The sequence below is a fragment of the Xiphias gladius genome, chromosome 19, assembly GCF_016859285.1.
Source record: "Xiphias gladius isolate SHS-SW01 ecotype Sanya breed wild chromosome 19, ASM1685928v1, whole genome shotgun sequence".
Taxonomy (NCBI): domain Eukaryota; kingdom Metazoa; phylum Chordata; class Actinopteri; order Istiophoriformes; family Xiphiidae; genus Xiphias; species Xiphias gladius.
In genome coordinates, this window is record NC_053418.1 from 16,495,001 (window position 1) to 16,512,811 (window position 17,811).

The 17,811-nt window shown below is 43.6% G+C and overlaps 1 protein-coding gene across 2 annotated transcripts in view; it reads right to left on the reverse strand.

The window, feature by feature from the left end:
- Positions 1-5,308: 5,308 nt before the first annotated feature.
- Positions 5,309-17,811, reverse strand: part of setbp1 (SET binding protein 1) — a 35,116-nt gene continuing 22,613 nt past the window's right edge. For both annotated transcript variants that reach the window (XM_040155102.1, XM_040155101.1), the window contains exons 4-7: positions 15,649-17,595; positions 15,297-15,504; positions 14,127-15,192; positions 5,309-10,186 (exon numbers count right to left, since the gene is read on the reverse strand). In XM_040155102.1, the coding sequence (XP_040011036.1) occupies positions 9,681-10,186; positions 14,127-15,192; positions 15,297-15,504; positions 15,649-17,595 (3,727 nt within the window). In that variant the 3' untranslated portion in view covers positions 5,309-9,680. The remainder of the gene's footprint in view (positions 10,187-14,126; positions 15,193-15,296; positions 15,505-15,648; positions 17,596-17,811) is intronic.

A 17,811-nucleotide genomic window follows, 5' to 3' on the forward strand; every position in this document is an offset into this window, starting at 1 on the left:
TCATGTGTTACAGGGTTTGTGTTTAGTACTAATTAGCCAATGTTGGCATGCTAAGATGGTGAAAATGGTAAATCTTATACCTGCTAAATATCAATAGTATCATGTTAGAATTGTCACTGTGAGCATGTTAGCATTTAGTTCAAAGGACCGCTGTGCCCAAATATGTTGTCACCAACCCACTAGCGTGGCTGTAGGCTCTTAGTGTAGTTGCGCAATAATAGCCACTAAATACACTTTATAATGTTACTACAGATATGCAAAAACAATACTGAATTTGTTGGGTAATATATCATTAAGCAATATAGAATTTGAGCAAATGAGTTCTGGAGGAGCATACTTCACCACAGAGCTTGAAATGCCTGGCACTGCTGAAACATATGGGATGAATTATCTGCACAACACTGAGGAAGAGAGAGACAGAGAGAGACAGAGACAAGAAGAATATTTCCACAAAATGTTTAACTCAATAATTGAACGTTGTCTTTTATTATGCTGTTTTCGGCCTTTTGAAGCTGCACTGTTCCATGCTATCACTGAGCTGATGGAAGTGTAATGATGTGTGGAGGAACAGTGCCAACTTCAGCAGAAATGCATGAGGTTCTGCCTTTTAGCCCAATACTAACATCACAGCAGACAAACGGTGCAGATGAAAACTAACCAAGAGCTGAAATCATTTTTAACACAGAGACACGCTCCCTGTGCGTCACATAATCTCATCCACTAAGGGGTGTGTGTGTTCGCTACGGGGGTCCATTAATAAAATATGACTGTATCATATAATAGACTCGTCTGCCAAATTACAGGAGACAGAGAGACAGCTTATTAGGAGGATTGAGGGGGAGGTGTGTGTGAGAGAGAAAGAGAGAGTGTGTGTATGTGTGAGCCTGAATAGAAAGATTAAGTGCCCTACTCTCATCAAAAAGGCACATTACCTAAGTGTTGGCATCATTAATAAGTCTCAGGCAGAGCCAATCTGCTAACAAAGGCTCTAACTGTGACCAAGGAGAGATGTGGACAATTACTCTCTGCACAGAAGAAATTCTACCTTTGGGTTTTTTTTTTTGGTTTTTTTTTTTTTTGTGTGTCCTTTTTTTTTTGTTCTGTTTTTTTTTTTTTTTTTTTTTTAATCTTTTCTTATCCTACCAGCCCACAAATATGCACCTATATATGAAAAGATTTTCAAACGTGCAGTAGGGTAGATGCTCACACATGCTTATACACGGACAAATTACACAATCGCACACGAAACGGGGCACTGCTATAAATCCAAATCAAACTGCCATGAGTCACACTGTCACCGTGGCAACAGTGGCCGGTTTCAGGCAGAACACATTCTGTCATATCTCTGGTGTTTTTCTCTTTGCGCCACACACAGACATAACCAACTTTCAGCTACAGTAATTCCTGCACCGATCTCTCAAGTGGATCAATGAATAAAGCACTGGGGTGTGCAGGTTTGACAGTTTAAGGTCATAGTTCAGATTTTTATTATTGAAATCCTTAAAAAAAAACAAACACTTCATTTTCCCTCTTCTCAAACTGTATTTGTGGACCTGTCTTCTTTACTGCTTTGACCACAGATAGATAGGTGATGCCCTATGTCTTATGGCTGTGACATGAGGGGCTTTGAGGGGCTGAAGCTGCACTGACACATTTCACCACCAGATGGTGTCTCCCATCACTGCCATCACTGTGCAGTGGAGAACGACAGAGGAAGGAGAGGAGGGGGTGCCTTTAGATGTTGCCTGCTCTATCCATCTTCATAAACACAAGCAATAGTCACCCTCTGAAAACACCAACAGAGATAAATTGAGGGGATGCTTGGTTACACGGCAGTCTTCCTGGTTAGTTGGCCTGGACTGAAGGACTATCTGTTATAAATTTATGGCTGTGTCTGTTGTTGGTGGTCTGTGTGGCTTTGGACACGCCAAAGTGACTAACAGTCACTAATATTCATTATCATTCACTCATGCAGCTTGACTCAGAATATCATCAGTGCTAAGACTTAGAGAAAATCGTAAATAGTTGACGGTATTGATTGATGATAATGGTTCACAAATTTTGCAGAATAAGTAGTGTCACTTTTTAGAGACTTATTGTTGCACTCTGCACTTGTGTTGAAGGGACACCGCAGCACTCAGGCATCAGGCAGCCACAGCGAGAGCTATAAAGAAGTTTTAATTTTTAATTTTTAATAAAAGGTGACTGTGGGATGACATTATATGCCCATTCTAATAGGTTCCTGGTCTTGAGCAATGATAACAGAAAAGACAAATTTGACAAAAATGGCAAACACAGCGCTGCATAGACACTTTTGTAGACTTCTAAGGCTTGATAGAGTTTGTGTAATCCACACCATGTGGGGCGCATGAAGGGCCAACCATAATGTAACCAGAAATAACAGTAAGAGCTTAGTTCCAAAGGCACAAAGACTGAGCTTTAAAATAATTCATAGGTGAATTTGTTGGCATAGAGATGGACATGGAGCCAAAAGTCAACATAAAGAAATGTGATAGCTTACAGCTACTTCAAGTGATTGTGCTGCAGACGTTGGTATAACAACACTGATTTATGCAGGTTTGAGGAAGTGGGCAGAATTTGGGAGGAGGAATCCTCAATTAGAGGGTGTAATCACCATAGGGCCACCCACTCCATCTACAGTTCATGATACACTTCAAGTTCCTTCAAAGTGCAGTTGGCCATTGTCCGGCCATCATTGTGCATTTGTTGGACTGTGGTTGAATGTCTGTGTCGAACCCATTGCCAATAGTTTTTACAGTGTGTCCAATACTACTTCTTCTTGTTGATGCTTATGAGGGGCTGTAAAGCAAAGCAAAACTTTACTGTTAGCTATAGCTGTTTAGCTTTTTATCAGACATACAGACATATTTACATGAATTCCCAGTTCATATTCCAAATAAGAATGTGAGAAAACATTCACAGTGTCAGGAAAATTATTATGATTATCAAGTAAGTGTTGTCTTTCAACAAAACCTGAGAGATTATAACTACAGTCCATGGACTAGTTATGTTGGCAATTAACCATCTTTGCAAAGTGTTCAAGCACAACTTTTAACAGGGGAAATGACGGAGACGCAAAGAATTTGAAAGTTCCAAAAGAAACTTCTTTCAGAGGTTGACTTGGTGAGTAAGGGCCCATTTACCAATGTCCCAGTACACAAAAAAGGCCAGACTCTAGCTTGTTTTATTCATCTTTACTTTTTGCAGCAAAGACGCATACTTGCATAGCTTGCGAAATAACAGAACTTGTAAGGGGACAGCAGGAGATCACACAGGTGAGTTACACTAACACCTGCTGGTTCAACCACAAAATACCACAATCGACAAAGAATTAAACTTTTATAGTGGACAATAATCTGTAAGTGCAAGCACAAATTCTAGTCGTTTGTTTCCAGTGACTTACTGGTGCATACACAAATAGTTCTTATGAAGCAAGAGTTGGTAACAGGAGACAAGGCACCTGTAAAACCTGTAAACTACTCACCACTTTGTCAATATGGCAGCAATGGCAGCTGGGTTGTTTAGTGTGTGTAGGGGTTCTTTACCTTAATAAGGAAAGATACACGTCCTAATCTCCAAACAACCAATCCTCCCAAATTTTTGTAACATTTTCCTTAAAAAGCAGTTTATTTAAGTTTGAGAACAGTAGACCCACGGGCCCCAGCTAAACACCACAATTCATAAGCCCTGTCCTCCTCACACATTCTCTGAGTACAATTCTCCACCACTACATTTCCGTTGCAGTCGGTATCTCTTGATACCATAGCATAACACTGATCCAGTTCTTCAAATATATAGATTTTTAACTCTTCACTTCTATAACTGTACTGAAATATTTCTGCCCTGCACATATGTCACAGCAGATAAGCTTTAATAATATTGTTTTACAAAGCTGAAAGGTTTTGGAAGGATTTTGCACATTTTTGTGGAGAAACAAGAAAAAAAGACTAATCAGTACCACTTTAAGTTTAGTCTGTTTCCAAACCTTTCCTTTCTTTTCTCCAGCATGGGGGCTCCACCTACTGACCAGGTGGAATATATTGTAACTTTATAGTTTTATAAAAAGTTTCATATAAACATTTTTTGTGAAATAAATTCAAATATATATGTGCTTTATATGGTGTATTGTGTATATTTCATGTAACATTTTATATGGACAGAATTCCCCCATGTATCACCGCTGTTGGTCCCCCCCTTTTGAGTTAAATAATATCACTTTTATCACGTTTGTTCATTCCAGCTGTCAGTCTTTCATCATCACCACCTTTCATCTCATTAGAGATGGTGTTGTATATTTTTCTTTACAATCTTTGTACCTGGGGCTTGGGAAAAACTATATGTGACACTAAAAGTGCTGAGAAATTCCATGCATTGCACATGATTGATGATTCTGTTTTTTCCTGTAAGTGTACCTCTGGCTCTACAGTACATCCTTCATGCAGGAAGTGTTTTGCTGCACTATTTCATCGTGATCACAGCCCCGGTGATCTATCTCATCCTCTCTCTTGTGCAGGAGGTGGAGTGGGGCCATGTGGGCTCATTTATAGGCATCAGTGGAGAGTGATTTGGGTGCAGCCCCACTGCAGCCCTGACTTCCATCGGAGGGGGGATTTTTTTCAGCACAACACTGGTGGTGCCAACGGTTCCATCAGCACCACTAGATACACTGAGACACATTTGGGCAGCTCACCCTGCAACCATGGTAACAGAAGAATTTTACTAGTTGGCAGCAGCCAATAGTGGGCCACTTCCCACTCAGCTCCATCCAATAACAGCGCAGCCTGCAGCCCGGCCCACCTAGAACTGACACTGATGGGCTAGCGCAGGGAGGATTTAGACATGTAGGCTTGGCTAATGAACAAGAAAGAGAGTAAGAGTGTGTAGGTACGTGTGTGTATGTATGTGTGTGTGTGTGTGTGTGTGTGTGTGTGAGTGTGACTGAGTGAGGCTGTAGCATAATCTGATGAGAGGATTCCCTCTCGTTTAACCGCAAAAAAGCAGACACATTGTGGAGTAGTACTCATTCACTGAGACCATCTGACATTCAGTTTCAACAGTGCAGTAGGCCCTGCTGTCATTTCGCTCCCCCACACGTTCGAATGCACGCTACACACACACTCGCATACACACACACATGCAAAAGCCCCAACTGGCTCTTATTACAAAATAACTCGGCCTTATCTCGGCATGTGACAAAGCAGTTTTTAGGCTATCGGTGCATTAAATCCATTATGGTTTTACTCAGGAAATAATAAAACAAGTGCCACCATTAGCTGTCAATAAAGTCATTTATTATTTCACACAATGGATAACATGAACAACTTCAACTGTAGTTCTTCTTAATAAGTGCTCAACGCTGCCAGCCAACAGAAGGGTAGCAAAAGAATGAGCTTTTCTTTCTGAGGAAAGAGAAATTAAAAAAACAAAAAATGAACCTACAAGATCATGGAAGATAAACATGACCAAAAGCATGCCAGCGGACATGGATATACATATATATTGCATGTATATATGTGCTTAAGACATATATCTGTATGCCAGCAAATGCAAATACAAAATATATGTGTACATTTACACATACATACTGTGAAGGATATATGCATATGCATGCGCATCTAGTATTTACTCTATAAGTCAAATATTTGCAGTTTTTAATATTCATACAATGTACAAAAATGCTTCATGAATTAAAAAATTCATTACAAAAAGAAACATATCAAACAATGTACAAGTCTTGCTCCAAATTCAATTGAAATTCAACTTTCGGCTTGTCTAAAATATTTATGCATACAATCAAGTTGAGCATGCAAATAAAGGAAACCCACTCTAGAAAAAGGTTCAAATACACTATGTATACAAACTAAAATATGCCCACACTGTTAGAAGAGCTCACTTTGTGCTCTAAAGAAGTACATTTATTGGTTTTCTCAATGCTTCATCTGCACTTTCAGCTTTGAACAACATTATAGCTTAGAAAAGTAACGTATGCTGTGAGGATGACTACATGTACATTTATGAGGCTGTATCTCACATGACCCCTCACTCCATTTGTAGGACACTCAATACAGCATGCTACATAGGGAATGGGGGGTGATCAAAATTTAGGTGCCATTATATCTCATCCTAGGTGCTGTAGGGAACTGGTAAATGTGGACTACAGTAAACACACCCCAACCACTGATTTAAGGTGAAACACTGCTGCACTGCCCTTGATGCTAGCACCAAGGGCAAAGGTAAAAGGTAAAAGATCCTTGCATCAGTGTTTGGGGGGCCTCCTGTAGCCACTGGTCCAGATTGGCTGCTAAATGCAATACAACAACAGTGACCTTGAACCCTTTTCACAGCCAAATCCCCTCTGCAGTCTCTGTGTAGAGTGAAAGCTCTGGATTAGGACAATACTTGTCAGTGTTAGAAGGCACCGGAGCATTGGCTGGTAGGAGAGACAGACAGGACAGACAACACCTGGGGTCTTTAACTCTTACATCAGAGACCACTGACTGACCACAGTATGGAGGAGTAAGCTGCCAAGCGTTTAGTCTCTACACCTCATGGACCACAAATCTAGACCTCGTCTTCACCACAACAGACTGCAGACCCACTGAAAGTCATATAGCAAAGCAAGTTTAAGCACACTAACGTTAGGACGAGTGTATTTTTGGCTGTTTCCTCTGAAAGCTACCCCCACACACAAACCTCTTGGTTACTTTTCACGCTACAGCACAACCCCAACTGGCTGCAGGCAAAATAGTTGCAAGTCAGTGGGGATTCCTATTTTTGGTCGAGTGCACTACAGCGGGGTTTGTATCCTCCAAAAACTGTTTAAAGGTGTGATAAGGCAAATTATTTTAGAATTCTGTATAATTTAACGGACTGGAACAATGACTGTCGACGTGCAGCAGAATTTGTTGAATAGGACAATCAGTTTGGGTAGTCATTTCTGTATGTTTTCTTGGGTCTTGAGCAGTCTTACTAGAGAGAGAAGGTCTACTGTGGTTTTAGGAGACAGTCCCAGCGTAGCTGAGCCCAACCGGTAATCCATGCAGGATGGACACACTAACACTATTTACAACAAACACTTCAATACTGTAGTTTTACATCTGGTTAAGGCTGTACTGCATAGAGTTGCAGTAACTATAGTTTTCATGAAATGATAGTCACTTTCTGCACAACTTATTACAAATTATTACTGGTATTATTCACAATTCTTGTTACATGAATTCATTTTATTCAGTAAATAAGACCACTTATTTCTCTTTGTTGAAGGGTGGACCCAGAACAGAAATTCCTTTTAAGGTCATTGCCAGGCATGGCCTGATGCATAGCAAACAACAATGTACAAGAATGTGGTTTCCATGACAACCTCCTCTGCCAAGTATATAACCAGTTATATGTTGTAAATAACTGATTAAACACTGGGCAGAGCAAGTGATCTTCAATGATATATCTGGGACATTGAGTACAATCAATACTGCTGGATAGAAACACATCTGATGCGGTGGTTCTGTTTCCACCACTGCCGTGAAGCAGTATGAAGGCCAGTACGTTATGTCTTTTTAATACAGTAATATCATATCATTTTCATCAGTTCAGCCCCTCTAGTTCTGTTGTGATGATATTGGTCAGAAAACTAGAAGATAGCTGGGAGAGCGACTCGGTGCCCGGTGACAGAGGATGCTGACTATGGAAGCTGTGAAGGGACACAGGCAGTGTCAGGGTTCTGATGACTAAGACACATGCGTCAAATGCACAATCATGAATATTTTGGGTCAATTTCTGGGGCACTCTTTGCCACTTGATATTTCTCAGGTCAAATGTAAATTGGTGAGAGAAAGAAACATAAGGCACAAGTTGAACTGCTGCAACTGAGAATCCCACCCCGCCCAAAGAAAACAGAATCTCCTGAAATGAAACTTTAACAGAGTTGCCAAAGAAACACTGATCCATTGCTTATATTCTGAAGTACTTATTTGAGAAAATACCAACCACTACCCAAAGCCACAGATACTGTAGATAGAGTTTAACAAAGGCTTAACATATTGACACAAAAAATCCAAGATGGCTACATTCTAGAGTGCACATAGGAATGCTTTACACTGGTGCCAACATGGTGGAGAGTTTGTCAAACTCTGATTTAGATTCTTTTAAATACATCCTTACACTGAATACTGAGACTTTGGTTTCTAAACCTAAATACTAGATTTACTTTCCAAAAATATTTCCAAGGATATGGATTGAAAATCATGTTAAGTAGAAAGACTGGGATTAGCTTTTCAAAACACTGACTGAGAGCCCATTTCTGCTGAACTGTCCAATCACGATTCAGACTGGGGCTCCAGTTTGACACTTTTGGCTGCGCAGCCTGCATATACAAATTGATTAAAATAATGCATGCTCTCTGGAATGGATATCCACACCATTGAAGGCCAAAACATAAGGCTGGAACAAGCATGTAAGTGCTGCATTTGATTGATGCAAGTGTATGGTTTTTCATAGTGCATTAAACCAGCTTAAGGTTTACCAAAAACACACCTGATATTCCTCCTGTATGCAATGCCCCCTGGATATAAACACAATAATGAGTGTATGAATGAATACATGTGGTTCTTTCTGTCTGAAAACAAACTTGTCTTGAGTCGCACCCATGTCTGTTTTTGGTTATAAAACAATACACAACTTTCATTGTCTATGGTACAACAATTCTATTTGATATACTGTATGCCAGTACATGTCTATGAGCTGGTTTCCCATTGTACAAGGCAGGCAACAGTGGACTTTGTTTCTATGTACAGTCTGGGACAGTCTCATCCACCATATTGCCTTTATGTCACTGCCCAGGTCAGGCCTGGGCAGGGGGGGAGAAATAAATGAGAAAGGGGATATGTTGAGGGAGCACAAGCAATGGGAGATGTAAAACATGATTGGGAGTAGATGAGAGGACAAAGGGCAATGGAATTGAGCGGCAGGCATCAGGGAGGGCTAAAGAATTGGGGTGAGTGTCAAGCAGGGACGGGGACCAGGGGTGAGGAGCTGCCAGAGACCATCAGTTATTTCTTGGAGAGAGCAAGAAAACAAAGAAGGTACAGATGGGGATGAGAGCAAAAACAGGGATAAGTAATTGGGTAAGGTGGCTTAATTACTGCTGTATTATTCCACATTTCCTTGACAAGCTTCCTCAGAAAGGCAAAAATAAGCAGAGCTGCACAGTTTTATATTAACCATTCCCCCTCCCCTTGCTGGTAAATATATGGCTAAAGCCACATTCAGATACAGTATCATAAAGTACCATACACATCACTGTATCAGATACATAAAGAATCACATAATATCCTACACTATCATAAGTACCACACACTTTTATAGCATCAGATTCAGTATCAAATAGTACCATATAGTGCCATTGTAAATGAAGGTCCAATGAATCCTTGAAAGGCTCATGTCTGGTTGGGTCAAGCTAACAGAGGGATGGCACCGGAAGTGTTCCCTCCTCCTGCTTCTCCACTGACCCACTGTAGTCCTCACAACAAATCAGAGAGAAGAAACAAGTCAAAGTGCACCGAGGAGTCCCAAAATTAAGGGCACTGCATCTGATAGGCTTGAAAACAGCACTAACTCCGTTAACTGCTCTCTGTTCAGTTACGGAGTTGCTCACTCCTGCAGGTCTATTGACTGGAAGGAGCCCATAATTCATCCCTGCTGTGACCCCTGCCTCTGCGTTTCACCCCTTTGGCCAGTGGAGCCACAGACCGCGCTTGATGCACCACTGTCTCAATTGTTGCTGAGATGGAATCATGATTGGAGAACTCCAGAGGCTCGGGGGTCAAGTTTGGCCTAAGGCTCTGTCTACCTGGCAGGTCATCACACCTCTCCAGGACAGGCATCCCCAGAGTCCTCCCATCACCTCTCCTACTGGCCAGCATGTCCAAACCCCGACCATCGGCCCGATCTTCCTCCCTCCTATTGGTCGGCTCTGATTCCTCTAGGGGTTGTTTTCGGGGCCGTCCAGGCCGTCTTTTGATGACATTGTTTCCTGTTTTGGCTTGTCGCTGCAGTCGCTTGGCACGGAGGATCTTCTGCACATGCTCAAAGTTCAAAGAATGCATTCTCCTGACGTCCTTCTGGATCTGTTCCACCTCACGACGTTTATACCTCCGCTTACTGGGAACACCTGGGAGAGGAGAGAGTGAGCATGAGTGAGATGAGACATCACAAGGTAAATATATAGCAGAACAAGATCTATAAAGAGTAAGGAGTTTTCATGCTGGTGTGTCAATCAAAATGAGCTGCCTTGGAAAGGCAAGGAAAGACATCATGCCAATTTAGCTCATGGAGAAAATCTTTTTTTTTTGCTTCAAGAGCTTCCTGCTAATTTTGACATATTCATGTAAGCCTTTCAAAGCCCAGCTGAGCCAGGAGAGCAGATCCTATCCTGTAATTGTCTACTAGAGAGCAAAGAGGAGCGGGGAGAGGAGGAGATCCCATTCTGCTAGCAGGAAAACCACAGAAATGTCTCCTTTAACCATTTAATATGTCTCTACACAATACCAGCCCTGTGCATCTGGAGTGCAGGCTGCCAAAAAGCCAAACACACACACTGACACAAATACAAACACACATATTGACACATTTATGCACATGCACATATTCACACAGACACAAATACAAAAACACACATATTCATACACTCACATGCCCAACATGCACAAAAATAATGAATTCGGCAATTCAGAATGGCTGAGCAGGAGAAACTGGAGCCATACTGTTTCCTTCACACTGGTGAACTGGTCAGTAAGCCCTTTACACGCTGTTCTGTCCTCTCTGTTTCTCCCTTTCCCCATCACTCTCATTCTTTTTTCCCCTCTACTCTTCATGGGCAGCAATATGCTACTCTCTAATTTTCAATTAAACTGGTAACACTGCACCATTTCAATTCCTTCTCCATTTCAGAAACCTCTTCCTGGTCTGGGTCCGTCTCTGTCATTCTTTTTGTTTCCCATCTCTGTCCCATTTCTTAGCTCCCCCCTCCTCTCTGTCTGGGCACTGTTCCCAGGGCTCAGACTGAGCCACAGCCAAAATGGAGGAAAAGCACAATCAGCCACCAGTCCCCAAGCAGTGTGCATACAACATGTTTAGTCTCTTTTTCTTGAGCTTTTACTCCTATTCCTGGATTCCCTAGCCATCCCCTTTATTCTTTTCTTCCAGAATCAGGCTCATACAGTGTAGCAGGTTTCTGCAGTGCTCTAATACACTGATGACTGTGTTAAACCAAAACAGCCCAGAAATTTTATACACCAAATATGGTGGGCTGGATTGCAGGAAAATGTGTAAAAACTGATGCACAAGACATTGAGAATATGTTTATTTATTTAAGAAAGCATGGCATCTTGGCTGAATATGTCACTCATGTGTATTAAAGCTTCATATAGCTTTAAGTGTTGCAACAAGCAGATACAGAATATATATGTGATACTGTCATACAATGTTTTTTCAACATTTAAAGAAACAAAATGGAAATGTTTAAGTAAAAATTAAGAGTTTTAGAGTGTAGAGCTCCATGGTGAGGTGCTTGCTAATGAACTAAGAGTAGGGGAAGATAAAGACAGGCCTGACCGCCCTCCATTTAAAACTCAGAGGAACATCTCACTCTATTGTTGCTCAAGTATTCAGGGCAGACAGTGAAATTAGTCTAATGCAGAAAGCACTAAGTAGCAGTAGTTTATGAGCTGAACAGAAGTGTGCACACGCTAGGCTCACACACACACGCACACACACACACTACAGAGTAGCAGAAATTTATGAGCTGCATACACGGAACATAAAACCGGTGACCTTCAGCAGTGTGAGGGGCAGTATAGCAGTGAGTACCTGTTTCTCTGTGGAATAGGAAATCACTACAACATACTGCAGTGGCTGAGACCAGGTTTCAGACAGGATAAAGTGATCCTTAATGTATATTATTTAGTGGGAGTGTTTCTTTGCATAAAAGTGCATGCATGTGTTTGAACAAGCCATGTGACACGAAGAAAATGATTCTCATTAAGGAAGTAGAAGATGACTTGCTTTGATGCCAATATGCATCTGAGAGATTGCTGTCAGACACACACACACAAGCATCAAGAAATAAAACTGTTTAAATCACTACAAACTATTTCTATTAAGGAATGACAAAGGCAGTTGCATTCTCAGATAATAATATGAACTTTGCGTCTGTATTAGCTTGTGGATGGGGATCTATCGACCTGTGTGTATATATCTGTGTGTATCAGAGTGGGTCTATGCCAGCTTGTGAATGAATATATGTATGGTTGTGCGGCGTGCATGCGTATGAACACACGCCTATGTTTTAATTGGGCTAAAGCTGTGAAGTGAAGCGGTAAGTCATGCTAGAGGAGGGGCAGAGGGAATGGGGAACAGAGAGGGTAATGGGGGAACGAGGGGGAGGGGAGACAAGGGAAAAGGCAGAAAGAGAAAGGGAAGAAGGAAAGAGAGATAGAAGGGGGAGGGGGAGGAAGAGGCGGAGGAACAAGGGGAAGTCTGCGTATGGATGTAGGGATTGTGAGAGAGAGTGACAGGAGGAAAGCAAGGGCAAAAACTGCAGAAGCAGCACAAGGGGAAAAGGAAAGGACATGGAGGGTAGAAAAGGTATAACAACACTGGAGGGATAACGTGGGAGGTGGGTGTGTGTGCTTGGGGGGGGGGGGGGCTGTATATGAGTCATCCCTCCTGGATCCCCTGGGGTGGGGGGTGTATTCTAACTGAGCCCCTGGCTTCTCCTCCCCACCACTGGACTAGGCCCCAGTCATTAAACCCCTGGCTGCCAGCCAGCTCTTTTAACACAGGCAAGGTCCTTTTACGGCGTGTCTGTAGAAAATAAATCACACTGTGTGAATAATATATCTCTGGCAAACGCATTGGCAGGAGAGGAGGAAAGGAGGGAGGGAGGAGAGGAAGGAGTGATTGGTGAATTATAGTCGTCTCCATCCATGCATTACGTTCTCTCTATCCCCAGCCAGATGTGCTCAAAGACAGCAAAAACAGAATGTATCAAAATACACATTAGTTTGGTAGTGAGAATTTGGGGCTACCCTGCCGCTTTGTCTGCTTTAAGTCCTAATAGTGCTGTACATAGCATATTTATAAATAGGAATCACCTTGCTGAGCATGCAGCAATCTACATTTAAAATAAGAAAAGCCCTGTTAACTCTGACTAATTATGTGATTAAAACTCCACTCCAGCAAATAACAAGCCAATTATCACAAGGGAACAGAATAATATATTGGACTTCAATAATTTTTGCAAACATGCTCCTGATTTCACTATGTTAACAGTTCTGCCACCTTGGCTGATTAAGATTAAAAATAACTGGCTTGTCACACTGTGTATTTGTCTTTTTTTCCCCACTGCTTTGGTGTATTAATGGCAGTGTAGCATCTTGTGCTTTACTGCACAGTATGCACATCCAGAGTTCTCTCATAGCAGGGAGCACTGGATGTGCACGCAGCACATCCAAGCTATATCAACATCATGATAAACTCATTGGCTAAATCTGCAGTCACGCAGGTGCTGAAAAATAAGCCACATTTATAAATCGGCCATGTTCAGCTTTTTATTGCTTTTTTAATCTCCTGTTTACAATAGAAGTTGGTTGTAGTTTTGTTTCGCTAATTAATTCCTGTTCCTGTTTTCTCTAACTGAGGATTCCCTGTGTTTTACTATCTGCTCTCCTTTGCCCCTTAATTGGATCTGTAATGAGGTCAAGTGTTGTTAATGTCAGTTAAACATTTCCTTCTGATGCTTCATATCATTAGCTTCCCACAGGTGAACCATGTATGGCTTTTAATGTGAGGTACCTACAGGAATTCCAGCCATAAGTGAACTGGTTAGATAAACACAAGTAAGCAACAGGCAGTTATTGCAGTTCAGGCTAACCTCAAACCTCCAACACATCATCAAAGTAAGCAATGCATTTTACCATGCCACCGCTGTCAAAAGAAAAAACATTTCTGCTGTCATGGTTTCCGATAATAGCAAAAGGGCAGTGCAAACACTTTCAAATACACAGTGAAGTTTAAAATGAACAGCTAATCCTAATGTAAGAGGTTCTTACCAGTGAGGGAGGGACTGGAGCACTTGTTCATCTGTCCTGGCTCCTGCCTGGCAGTTTGGAATGACATTAAGCCCTGATCTCCAAACACAGCGAGCCTCGTCTTCCTGCTCCTCCCACCACAATCGTCCTCCCGTGACCCCAAAAAGAGGTCAGAAGCTGACTCCGACCGCTGCGATTGGCTACTGTAGCTGCTCATGAAGCTGTTTATTGGCTGTCCAGTCTGACGGGAGTGGTACTGGCTGTTAGCAAGAGAGCGTGTCGACAGCTGGTCCGACTCAAACATCCCTAAGCTGGATCCCAGGCTTGAGCCTCTACCACTGCCCCTCTGCTTCTCTAGATGCTTTGCAGAGCCCTGACTGGACAAGTCCCTCCTGTCACTCAGCATGCTGAGACGTGCAGTGGTCTTAGCTCCACTGAAGAGCCCACCCCACTCCTGCCGGTCTCGCGGTGAAAGGAGGGGTTCATCCTTGTGCTTATGTTTGTGCTTGTGCTTCCTCTTATGGAGGCGAACCCCTGCAAGACCACCTGCACTGCCATTGCCCAGGGATCCAAGGCCCTCTCCTCTTACAGAAGGCCCCTGGAGTGGGCCACTAGCGCTGCGAAGCTTGGCCCCTGGCTGGAGCTTGGAGTGTCCACTGGAGTGGAAAGCCTTGGGAGGGGGGACAGCTGGCCTCATAAAGGGAGATGGAGGTGCAGGTCCTAGCGAGTGGTGGGGCAGGTAAAATGGGGGAGCAGGGGGAAAGTAGCCCAGACTCAGAGGAGGTGCGTAAGGCATCGCATACGGTGCTGCATAGAAATTTCCCCCTGCCAGCGGATAACCATATCCTTGAACAAAAGGCAGCTTCGATGTGATTTGTTCGCTGGCTTTGGCTGGACGGCCGCGTCTCCTCTTAGCCTTCAGATCAGCACTCCTGCGGAGGTACGAGCTGGAGTCACAGGGGTAGGAGTCATAGGTAACTGGGTAGTAATGATGGAAATTGAGGCGGAAGATGGAGGGATATGGGTGCTGGGGGTAGCAGGTGTATCGTCTGTGAGACACTCGTAGCTGCTGGAGCTTTAACACAACCTACAGGGAGGTTGAAGAGAAGAAACATTTTAGCAGATATATCACTTCCACATTACAGTTCTTGGTCAAACATTACACACAGAATTTATAACAATGTTTCTAACCTCCTCCAGTTCAGAGAGAAAGTGAAGATGGTCCCGGCTCTGTAGGCACTTCCTCTTCCGCCGATGATGTTTTTGCTTCTTTTCCTGCTGTGACAGGAAGTTGTCAACAGCACTTACTTGCCGTTCACAGCGTGGTCGGCTGCCCCTGTTTGATGCTTCCAGAGCTGCTGCTTCCACAGCCTCAAATCCACACAGATCAAATGAGTACCTGTATGAACACATAAAATATGAAATCACGTTAAAACCAACACTTTCATGAATATACAGTATGTCAGTCTGTAATATAAAACAACAAAAGCCTATAAATCAAGGTTCAAGAATGGTAAAGAAGTGTAATAGCAGTGTACTGCACCTGCGTCGAGAGGCGGGACCCTTCTCAGTTTGATCTGAGGTGCTGTTGTTATCTGTCCCAATCCCGCTGTCACTGGGAATAGTCTCTTCACTGTGGGACTCGCTGATGGGGGACAGGGTAACCTCCTTCACTGATGCTCCCTCTGACAGGTGGGAGGGTGAATTAGCCAGAAGGCGTGGAGGAGACAGTTTCCACCCCCCAGAAAGGAAGCCCCTGCTTGGTGGCTTGCAGGGCAGGGCTGAGATGGGCTGCAAACTGGGCATAGTGGCATCAGAGTGGCTGGCTCTTATGGATGGACCACTGGAGCTGGGAGACGAGATGGTGGAAGGCACTACAGGGCTCTCATAGAGACTGGATATGGAGACAGACAGGGGGGGCTTGTCCCTAGTGGTTTTGGGATGGTGGGGGCCTTGGGTTTCTGCTCTAGGTTTCCGCCCTCTCTTCTTACCAATGTAGATTGTTCCTCTCTTGCTGACATTTATCTGTTTTCCCAGCCGAGCCTCAATGGTAGATGCCATGGCACTCATAGCTGAGGTAACAGGGGCAGAAGATGACTTCAGAGCCAGACTGTCATTCTGACTCGAACCTGAAAGGATCTCATTCAGGATGCTCTGCATTTTCCCAAGCTTCATCTTATTCACCGGCCTGGAATGGCCCCTGCCACGCTTTAGTTTCAGACTGTTAGAATTGGCACTGGTGATTGTGGATGCCATTTGCACTGATGTGTTAAGTGCATGTGTCTTCTTCCTACGATTTAGCCCTGCAGGTGTCTCCTGTGCTAGTGGGCTTGGAGGAGAAGTAGAAGTGCCCTCATGGATGGTTTCCACTGTTAGGAGTGGCTGTTTCTTGGGGCGTCCTCGTTTCCTCTTAATGGGTGTGTGGACGGTCAGGCTGTCAGTGTTGGTGTAAAGGGGGCTAGAGGGGGTGATGGGAAATGCTGAAGGTGGGTCAGTTAGGGTTGAGGGGCTACCCCGGTTGTCTCTCTGGGGCGACGTGAGGCTGGCATGGCTTTTAGCTTTCAGGTAGGACCACCTGTCCTTGGCCTTAGTTGGTCTGGAACTGGCTGTGGAGCTGGTGCTATGGCTGGGGCTAGTACTCAGGGCCACCCTAGGTCTAGGGCTGGGACCGGGGCTAATGTTAGCTCTGGGTTTAGGGCTGGGGCTAGGACTGATGCTACCCCTGGGGCTGGGGCTGGGATTTGGGCTAGGGAGTCTGGGGTTTGTGTTAAAACTGGGTTTGTTTATGAGGTTATGAGTAGATTCTCTGTGTTTAAGGGTGTCTGTGCTGATTTTAGGACGACCCACAGGATTCTTTTTCATTCTGTTTGCACTCAAAGTTGACTCTAGGTCAGGCCCGCTTGTAACTGTCTCACCTCTCTCTGCCCTATCTGCCCTCTCTCCTTTTTCTCTTTTATCGGCTTTTTCTGCTCTCTCCATTTTTTCTAACCTCTCGCCACTGACATCAGACTGACTTGTGAGTCGAGAATCATTTCTGTGAGTCTCCATCTTATGTGCTACTTTGGGTTCTGGGGGCCCGGGCTGGTGCTTCTCTGTAGTGTCTGAGTCCTGCCGTTGCTGTGATTGCTCCTCTATAGAAAATGACTCGTCAAAGGAAGGCCTCCTTCGCCTCTTTCTTCCTTTCCCTTCTTCTGTCAGCATGTGCATCCCTCTGTCTTCTTCATCTCCTCTCCTCCCAGTAATGGCTCGCTCTCTTTCTTCTTTTCTCCTTTCCTCTCTTTCTTCATGGAACCGCTCAGCTGTCTCATCTTGCCTGTACTTCTGCCTTTCCTCTGTATTAGTTGGGCTCTCCGATCCTTTCTCTGTCTGTCTTCCCCAAGGTGCATCGGCACTGTGGGGGTTACAGAGCATCCTCTGGGAGTCTTTCCTGCCGTACTTCCTCTTGATGTTCCCAAAGAGCTGTTCACTGACCTCTTGCAAACCCCTCCCCCTGGAGAGATGTAAACAGAGAAAAAAATTAAGTCCAGTGGAATGGAAGGAGAGAGAGAGAGAATTTTTTGTATTTCACCAAAACTCAGTACCAGTATGAACATTTACTATTTTTGTGTGTCGCCATACATAGGGGTGGGTATCACCAGAAGACTCTCATAGTATGATGTTATCATGACATTTGAGCCCTGACTCAATTTTTTATTTTTTTTTATTT